The 9749-nt window shown below is 44.2% G+C and overlaps 1 protein-coding gene across 1 annotated transcript in view; it reads right to left on the bottom strand.

Annotated features, from left to right (window-relative positions):
• Positions 1 to 655: 655 nt before the first annotated feature.
• LOC121365917 (ubiquinol-cytochrome-c reductase complex assembly factor 1) overlaps positions 656 to 9749 on the bottom strand; it is a 46887-nt gene continuing 37793 nt past the window's right edge. The window contains exons 8-10 of the mRNA XM_041490503.1: positions 6348 to 6425; positions 4873 to 4986; positions 656 to 1816 (exon numbers count right to left, since the gene is read on the bottom strand). Of these exons, the coding sequence (XP_041346437.1) occupies positions 1682 to 1816; positions 4873 to 4986; positions 6348 to 6425 (327 nt within the window). The 3' untranslated portion in view covers positions 656 to 1681. The remainder of the gene's footprint in view (positions 1817 to 4872; positions 4987 to 6347; positions 6426 to 9749) is intronic.

Genomic DNA, 9749 nt, shown 5'->3' with positions numbered 1-9749 from the left:
CACTCTCATTAAAAATAAATTAATCAGCAAATTCCTACACAGCTCAGCCTTCTTTTATGTAAATACAAGCCAGCTGTAATGAATTACAAGGTGTTATTATCTCACACACACTGTATAATACTTCACACATAAGAGGTTTCTCTGCTTAGCTCAGCTTTCAACAAAAGCATCTTAAATAAACTGCAAGCAAGTTGTTTGGGCTGTAATGTTTTCACAGAGAAGGGATACACCTCACACAGAGAGAGGGGCTCTTTACACGCCTCATTTTATAACAAGTTAAACTGAGGAAGCTCATTCTGGAAAAAAAAAAGCCTTTTTATACACAGAAGGCTCTCTGAAAGAAGATTAAAAAAATCCCACAAGTCAGTGTTTGGGAGCCTCTATGCTGCATCCCACTGCTTTTTACATGGGGAAGGGATGGCAAATATTCTCCAACACACACACAAAGAAAGCAACTTGAGAAGGAAGAACAGTCACAAACAGGCACAGTTTCACTTTCACCTGACTAAGGAGTCACAAATTAAGGATTAAATTCATAAATTAAGGATTATCACCTTCTACTTTTCCTTAATACTTTTATTAGGAATTAGTCCTGATTTTATAGGGCTTATTCTTATCAAAAGCACACATGGCACAGAAAACAAACACACAGCAATTTAACCCAGACTGACATTTATTATTGACTCAGATTTTGGACAGGAGAGAAATGAAACCTCTTTTTGCCACTGACCTGGAAACAGCCTGGTGAACCATCCACCCACACAGAGCACCCCAGCCTCTGCTGATCTCATCAGTGCAGCTCCTGCTCCCCTAATTACTGTGTTGGCACCATCTGCCTGCACAGCCATAGAAAGTTTTCACTGGTGTTGAAGGATCTTGCTAAAACGCCCTGGACCGCTGCTTTGGGGGACGGTGGATGGCAGAGTCCTGTCACGGGGACAGGACTCTTTTTTTTGTTCTTTTCACAAATTCCTAGAGCACAATTCTACAAAGAATGTGGAAGTATCAGCAAGGCAGACTGAACATCAGGTTCTGGGGCAGGTTCTGCCAGCCCAGCCACAACTGGGGCTCTAATCTCCCTACGACAGCCAAAGTCATAGAGGATTGCTGGGGACAGTGCATTATTCTTTGCATTCTCTTCTCCTTGTGCAACAAAGTGGAGAGCTCCTAAAAGGGATTTTCACAGAAAACCCTTCAGAATGTGCTAAAGCAATTCTTAACTCCACTAAAGCATTCCATCTTGGTATCAGGCATTTAAAATATATACTTAATATCTAAATATGCAAAGTTCAGATTTACATTTACAACCATTCAGGGAGCAGAGGACACCACTGTGTCTCTGAGTAGCAGCTCTTTAAACAAGGCAAGGGACAGAAATGTCTTTTTGAGAGAACTCTATGTCATGTGAATACCTGGTTTCCTAAAGGCAGAAGGCAGCTCTGTCCATTTGTCAGCAAGGGCCACTTGGGTCCATAAAAAGGACAGAGGTTCTTAAAACAATGAGCATTTATTTGCAGGTGAAGTTTCGGGAGTACGGCTGTCCAGGAGGCTACCGAGGCACCATGGATGGGAGAGCTAATGAAATGTTTTCCTTCCAACAGCAAACTGTTCTTCCCAACCACACAGCCTCAGCCCAGTTCCATTGCAGGCATGCTTCCCAAGCTGTTCTGGCACGTGGATCTCAGAGTCCTTCATCATTGTAAACAGGGGACAGGGGCTTGAGGATGCTGCGGGCGTTGCTCTCCACCAGCGGCCGCCAGCTCACCTCGCCCGTGAGCAGCAGGTCCTCCCCGCTCAGCGCGTCCAGGTGCTGCACCTGCAAGCACAGCAAGTCACTGCCACGTGCCCCACTGCCCAGGCAGCTCCCTCAGCAGCTACACAAACACCTCTTTCCAAAAAGCAAGCACAACAGGGACATTTCAGCCTACTCTGCCATTTGCGTGAGGTGAACCGAAAAAGGTCACTTCCGACTGCGAAGCGTCCTGAGAAGGCCAGGATAAGGATCTGCAGATCCTCTGGAGTCTCCTGCGTCACTGATGCCTCCTCTGAAGGTTTGGCAACAGGGCAAAGAGGAGCCACGCAAAGGTGCAGTGAGTCACTTCATCCTCCTGGTGGTTACTGTAGGGAACACTGCCTGGGCCAGAACCCCATGGAGGGCTCCCATCCTGCACAGAACCGAGGTTTTAGCTACAGAAAAATGGCCTGACCAGCAGGGAACACCTGGGATTTATCACATCAAAGCACATGAGCTGGAAGAGATGAACGTGCAATGAACGTTTATCCTCACAAAAGAAGAAATCCCTGAATGGTTTGGGTTGGAAGGGACCTTAAAGCCCATCCAGTCCCACGGCCTGCCATGGGCAGGAACAGTTTCCACTATCCCAGGGTGCTCCAAGCCCTGTCCAGCTTGGCCTTGAACACTTCTGAGATGGGGCATCCACAACCTCTCTGGGCAAGATATTTGGGATCTATTGTAATTTTAAGCTGTAATGTAAGCAATTTTTTTTAAACCCTCTCATCATATAGCAGAGGGTCAACTTGCTGCCAGTGGTCACCCTATATATGGGAAATGGGGAAAAAAAAAAAGAAAAAAGTCGTTCAAGGATTAGTCAAAGACAACCCATGTCCATTAGCTCAGGAAGGCTGGGAGAGCTGACCAGGGGCACAGTACATGCTGTCCTGTCAGTGTGTTCTCCTCTGGCATCCACTAATAGTCATTGTTAAAGACAGGATCCACAAGAAACTGGGGACAACCTGGTACACAATGCTACTAGAAACAGGATAATTGGACAAGGAGTTTCTCAACAGGGGAATGAATGCACCCATGGCCACAGAGGGTCACACTGGAAAGCCACCTAAGCACAATGTCCCGTTCCTGACAGTCACCACCAGCAGCCTCCCCAGGAGGAGTTAAACACAGTACACAATGCTCTTTTCCTTGTTCATTTCCTCTCCCTCTCAAAATCTGTTCATTCACAGAGTTTGAGTCTGAAGTGGTTGTGGATTTAATAGCCCTGGGCAAACTTTTCTTCCATAAATCTTGCCAGTGACTTTGGAACTCACATGCAATTGCAGCATCCCAATCAACTGTGCCAGTGTTCTGTCCCCACATTCCTGTGTCCCTGAACGCCTTTCTGTGCTCACCTTTCACATGCCTTCAGGACTTCCTAGAGATGTCTCCCATTTTTTCTCCCATTCTTTTTTGGGCAGGGCATTCTACTCATTGCTAATAAAGGAGCAGTTTCACTGTCACCCTCAGTGCTCTTCTCTGAGACTTCTTCAGTTAATGTTTTATCTGTTCTGATGGTCAGCACTCAAACCAGACACATTATGCCAGCTCACAATGGTACCAGACATATAAAACTGGCACCACAGCAGTGTTTTATCCTCTATTTCTTCCCTAGTAGTTCTGAGGATTTTACATTCCTTTAAACAATATAGAGTGCTGAACTGACATTTTTATAATAGAACTGTAATCTCAAGGCCTCATTCCTGTGTGGTAACAGTACAGAGCTCACTGGTACAAATGTGCAGCTGGGAATGCTTTCCTCAAGTGCACCACTTGTCTGCAGGAATGACTGTCTGCACAGAACCTGTGCTCATTCCTCCCCAGTGTGCCACATTTTCCTGCCTGATCACTCTTTCCTATTCAGTTGCTGATTGCTTCAGACCTATCCTTTGCTTGAATATCCAGAAGTGCAAAAAATTCCCCATCTGGCAAGAAATTATCCCAAATTACATACTTTTTATATGTGTTTGTCCCCAGCAAACTTTCCTCCAGCTTCACCACTGAGCATCAGCAACCTTCAGCATTTAATTAAGCCAGTCCCTCCCGAGAACTCTCTGGCATTCCCAAAGTGTCCTCAGTCCCTTAGGAAGCTCAGCCCTTTATTTCCCATTTTCTCAGACAGACACTTACATACTGTCTCTCCATAACTCTATCTGATCCTGAATATGGCATTGGAAACATTACAGAGAATGATGTTGTGAAAGTTCTGGTCTTCAATTTCCTGTCCAACACCCTCCACTTTTACTCAATAACCTCTCTCTCTCTTCTTTGGTGCCCACATGGACTTTATCCCATCAACAGTTCTTAGAGATCTGGTTCACAAACCTCCTCAGGACTGAGAGGTCAAACAACTAGTCAGTGCTGTCTCCTCCAATCAAAATAATTCTGGAAAACAAACCTGTTTGTTTCTTTTCCTCAAAGGTCACCAAGAGACTTTCAAGCTCTATGTACTATTTCACTATGAGGAGAACCCCAGCTCTCTAACATTGATAAGAATTCTGCAGCAAGTTGCAGCCTATTTCTGGCACATTTTGTCAAGCCCCTCCATAGAATAGGTCCAGAAATAGCTGAGCAGGATTGCTTTCAATATTCCAGCAATTTCTCTGCAGCCATTTGTCATCAAACTGCAGTAATGATCTGTTCTCTCTAGTGACCAGGAACAGGACCCAGGGAGTGGCTAGAGCTGTGCCAGGGCAGGCTCAGGCTGGATATCAGGGAAAGGTTCTTCCCCCAGAGGTGCTGGCACTGCCCAGGCTCCCCAGGGAATGGGCACGGCCCCGAGGCTGCCAGAGCTCCAGGAGCGCTGGGACAGCGCTGCCAGGGGTGCCCAGGCTGGGGTTGTTGGGGGGTCTGGGCAGGGCTGGGCTGGGCTGGCTGATCCTTCAGAGTCCCATCCAGCTCAGGACATTCCATGACTCTAATAATAAGTATCATCCAGTTTTCACATTTTTCCTTTCTTCTCCTTAAAAATGATCACTGAATATGAAAATCAGGTTTATTTATGAGACGTGAGCTGCACAGGCAAGCAACAGAAGCAGGCACTGCCCGTCCTGAAGCAGAGGCTGAGGAGAGTGGGGCTGTACCTGTTTGCGCACGTACTCCACAAGCAGCTCCAGGTGCCGAGGGTCATCACAGTTCCTGTTAAAAAGGTTTCTCCAAAGAGCTGATGCCAGAACACGATCATCACACAAGATTCCCTAAAGGGAAGGACAGGGAGAGATTAAAAACTGCACATGAAGAAGGGCTGAACATGAGACACCCCCACTGGTGTACTTGGCCCCTGGCCACAGCACCTGTCCCAGAGCCCACAGCTGCCGTGGGCTCTGCACATGGAAAGGCAGCAACATCACTCTTTCCCAGAATGGAAAAACAGCCCTGGCCTTAAATTAATTTACAGAGCAGCCTGTAACCAATTTTCTGGCAAGTTAATTTGGAAAAAACCTGTGTCAGGGTATTCCTAATGTCAGAGTTGATAACTGCATTTCTATGTTATGAAATCTTTACCATAAAAATAGTGATCTTACAGAGAAGGCAGCACCACCTCATGGGAATGTGTGAAGCCTATGACACTTTAAAAAGAAAAATTAAAGGATATTTAATCCAATGCTTCAGAACTGTAGTCTGGAGTTTGCTATTTTTCTTTGCTTTTTTACTTTTCATTCTAAATGAGAGAGAAATCCTGTTCATCAAGAGCTATCTAGATTTTTACAGTTAAATCTAATATTAGCTTTGGCTTATACAAGAACCACATCCATTAATGCTTTCTGTCCAAATTCTCTTGAACTTTTATTGTCTTTTTAGATTATGTGATGTTGTCACCACAGGCTCGAAACTCCTGTCTCCTGCTGACACATTTACCAAAGTCAAAAGTCTTTAAAATATTCAGTTAAAAAAAGTCAACATTTGTCTTTAATCAAAGCAAACATTTTGTTTCCAAAAAGATTGTCAACAAAGCACAAGCAGACACATCCTGGCTATACTTAAAACTAGATGAAACCTTGCATGTGTAACACTGTCCGCAACTCCATGAGGCTACATTTACAATATAATAATAATGGAAACCACTGTGCAAAAAATAATATCACAATGTGAATAAGAGCATCTGAAGAGCAACACTCACAAGAACAAAAAAACCAATGTAATTGTATTTTCCTCTTGAAGGTCCTGCACACACTTGTGCAGAGTGGTGCTTTTGCCTCCCTCTCTTATTAGGTACTGGCTATAAATATTCTCACATAGACCTCCTATAAATACTCTGTAAATCCTCTCTTTGCTTTCGAAGTACAGCTGAGTAGTAGCAGGATTCACAGGAAGAAATTACTTAGTGGTGGCCAGTAAGGGATGGTGAAGCAGCAGAAAGAAAACCCTATCTTCCATGCCCATGGTTTAAATCCATATGCTCTGTGCAGTTTTCTTCTAAGAAATTTCATTCAAGGCTGCTTCCCTAACGTAATATTTCTCGAAAGAAATGGACAGTGAATGTTTTCTCCATGTGGATTATTGTGTGTTCAGGAATTAGATGGTCTACTTGCACAGTCTCTGAAAACAGCCTTCTTACCTCATCGTATCCAAACAGAGCTGCATAGAAATTTTCTACCATCCTTTTCAAGTCTTCCTTTAGAACAGTAGAATTAATCTGAAAAACAAACCAGAAAACCCTCAGTACAGACTCTAAGGAAGAGGTGAGGAGAAAATATTCCCAGTTTCACTGTGAGTGGACAAAGAAGCACCAGTGCTCCAGCCCACCTGACTGAGATTTGGCTGCAAGCAGGAGTCAGTCACTCTGGAACCCCCCAGACACAGCTCCATTAATTCTGACACAGCTGAGGTCCGTGTTACTCAACTCACAACTGGCAGGAACATCCCAGCCAACAGCTCTGCCACCAGCTGCAGGAGTGGAGAGAAAATGCTGCTGGGGGAGTGTGAAGCAAGGCTGCCCTTGCAGTGGCAGCACAGCCCAAGAGCATGGAGACCCCTCTGCAGTCAACTATTGAGCAGCTATTCCAGACCTTCATTCATCCATAGAAACTCAAAGGTTTTTCAATGTTTTTTTGTCCCCAAAACACTGCAGGTATGGATGCGCTACAACAGTGGAAGTACTGGAATGCTAAAGACAAAGACACCACCCTGCCACTGCTCCTCCTGTACTGTCCAGACTGACTTTCAGCCAGCAAGAACATGAATTCTGCTTCTCCAGCATCTCTAGCAGCTCACACTCACAAGTTTTTGACTATGATTAAACTTCTTTCAGAATCTGTGATGACGCAGCAACTTCCCCCATGCTCTAAGTGTGACTCAGTCCAAGTTCCACACTGACCTTTAACTAAATTTAGTAATTGCTTAAGTATTTGCCAGGTTGGCCTAAGCCATCCATTGGTGTGAGAACTGACCCCATGTCAGCTTAAAATGGGACTGGACCAACTGCTGGGTGCAGAGGGATGGCTAAAATGCCTCCTGTGCATCTCCCTCACCCACACTGTCTGTCCCTCTTGCCTCTACTCATTACCTCTGCCAACAAAGTGATGCAGTTCCTCTCCCAAGGGCCCAGCTACACTTTGGTAAAGCTTCTTTGTGCTTTGGACTCCCAAGAGGGATCCAAGAGACACAAGCATTTCTTTTCTACAGCTCTCACATGCTCCAGAAGTACAAAAGACAAGGCCCATAAGCCCTGCACAGCAGGAGGACACTCAGGTGTAACACTGCACTTTGCAGAGACAGGATTTACACACAAGAAACACCAGCCCATCACACCCACCACCCTGGGAACCCCTTGTCCTGAATTCTCTCTCAGTATCCTTAAGAGTATTCACCTTGGCAATTAAACAACAGCTTTTCTATCAAAATATAAGTGAGTTTCTATCAAGTGAACAAATTTCCAGTTCATACTCTCTTACCTTAAACCACTGTCTTTTTTCATCTGTTGATTTTTATAGCAATGCACATAGTGCAAACACAAGGAAAATTCCTTTTATGTCAGTTACTCATATTTTTCCATTAATACAAACTATTAAAATTCATGCAGATATTTTATAGGCTATCAAGATTTGGAGACTAGTTATTACTGAATGTTTAAAAAAAGAACTAAACATAAGAAATCAGAGGGTTAAATGATGACTGCAACTTCTGTAATGACTTAATTAAATTTTTATTGAGTACATAAACTATGATGTCATTTCTACCCAACCATGCTCAAACCTTCTATGCATGTCAGAGATCGTGGTTTTTCTCAATAGAACATACTTCTAAATAAGCTGCACTTCTACAGCTCTAATAAGGGGGAGCAGGTCTCATGTAACACACTCAATAAATTATCCTTCCATTTTAAACAAACAAATTCCATGAGTTATTATATATTTGCCACGCACTTTTTATGACATAATAAAAATGTTACCTCAAGGATTACTTAGCACATACTACAAATGTTACAGCAGGCAACTGCAAGGGGCAAAGAAAACAAATAGTCCCATTACAGAGACAAGTCCTGGACTATACATCCCTGGGGAAGCAGCTTTCCCTACTAAAACCAAGGAGCAGCAGCTTTAAGTTAGCAAGAAACAGACTGATGAAGGAGATAAGCAAGTTAAACAAACATGGCAATAAATATATCTTAAAAGACAGTTTCAGATTAAAAAAATCTGAGTTAGGGGATGGAGCTGTATCTTATGCAATGAAATGATATTTAAAGAAATATTGCAGTTTCTGAAGAACACAACTGGCATCAGTCAAGTACAAACACTGAAAGAAAAAATCCTTCTTTATAAATAAAGAAAAATGAGCACATCCAAAGCAGTGTTTGCTGGAAGTGCTTCCTCTTTACAAGTTCCTACCACTGGCAAGTTTCAGGATCTGGTTGGTCATGGTTCTGCTGACTCTTCCACAGTTTGTTATTAAGAAGAAAAACTGCTAGAGAATTCCAAGTGAGTAATTGCTAATAACAAGGAAAAAATCAGTAACATCTGGAGCTCTTCTTGGGACTTTGCCCCTTTGCCTTCCTTGGAGCAGCCCAGTGCAGAGCTGTCACTGGACAGATTTATGTGCTGAGTGACACAGGACTATGTGAGTTCAAAACAAGGAACCCATTTTTGGTACACATCTCACCTTTACAAGACCTCTGAAACAAGGAAATGTACAGCTAACATGATCTCCCTGCTACAGGTCACAACTGTTCTCTGAAAGGCTCCATGGGCCTTTCTGTGGGAGCCTTTCTGTTCTGCCTGTGGGACAACTGCAGCAAGCAGCTGCTGGATTTTCCATGTCACAGTGAAGAAATTGTCTTCAGCCTCAGGGAGTTCATGTGCATCATCCAACAGCCACGTGCTGAGGGTGACTCTGCAGCAAAGTCTCACAGAAGGTTTTGTATTCTAAGAAGATTTCTAGGAAAGTAAGAGCACAGTGCTCTCCTGTACTGCGGGACACATAGCAAAAGACCTAACATGTGGACATGGTATTTAAAGTGAATGCTGCTCTAGAATTAGTCCATGGCAGTGTCCTGTGAAAGACCAAGAGCTTCCTCTGGTAATGAATCTCCTCCTCCTCCCCACTTGCTTTGGCTCATGGTGCAGAGTAGGATCAGTGTGCACAAACTGGAAGGTAACAAATGACAGAGCAAGACGAACAGCCTCATGTTGTTCCAGGAAAGGTTTAGATTGCACATGAGGGAAAAGAAACAACAGAAAGACTATTAAAACATTGGCACAGGCTGCCCAGGGCAGTGGTGCAGTCACCACCCCTGGTTCAAAAAATGTGTGGATGTGGCAGTTGAGGACATGGTTTAATGGTGAACATGGAGGTGGTATTACATTGACAGATGGTGACTGCATGATCTGGATGGTGTTTCCCAATCTTAACAATTCCATGGGCTCTGATGTGCTCTGCCTACTCAGAGCCATCAGCCCAGGGGCTGAGGCGCAGCCCATCCCCTCAGGACAGGGGATCCCTGGCAGTGTCACTGCACATCTGT

Source organism: Pyrgilauda ruficollis, unplaced genomic scaffold, assembly GCF_017590135.1.
Source record: "Pyrgilauda ruficollis isolate IOZ18807 unplaced genomic scaffold, ASM1759013v1 scaffold123, whole genome shotgun sequence".
NCBI classification, from domain to species: domain Eukaryota; kingdom Metazoa; phylum Chordata; class Aves; order Passeriformes; family Passeridae; genus Pyrgilauda; species Pyrgilauda ruficollis.
The sequence above is the reverse complement of the archived record's forward strand: the minus strand, read 5'-3'. Positions and strand labels throughout refer to the sequence as shown.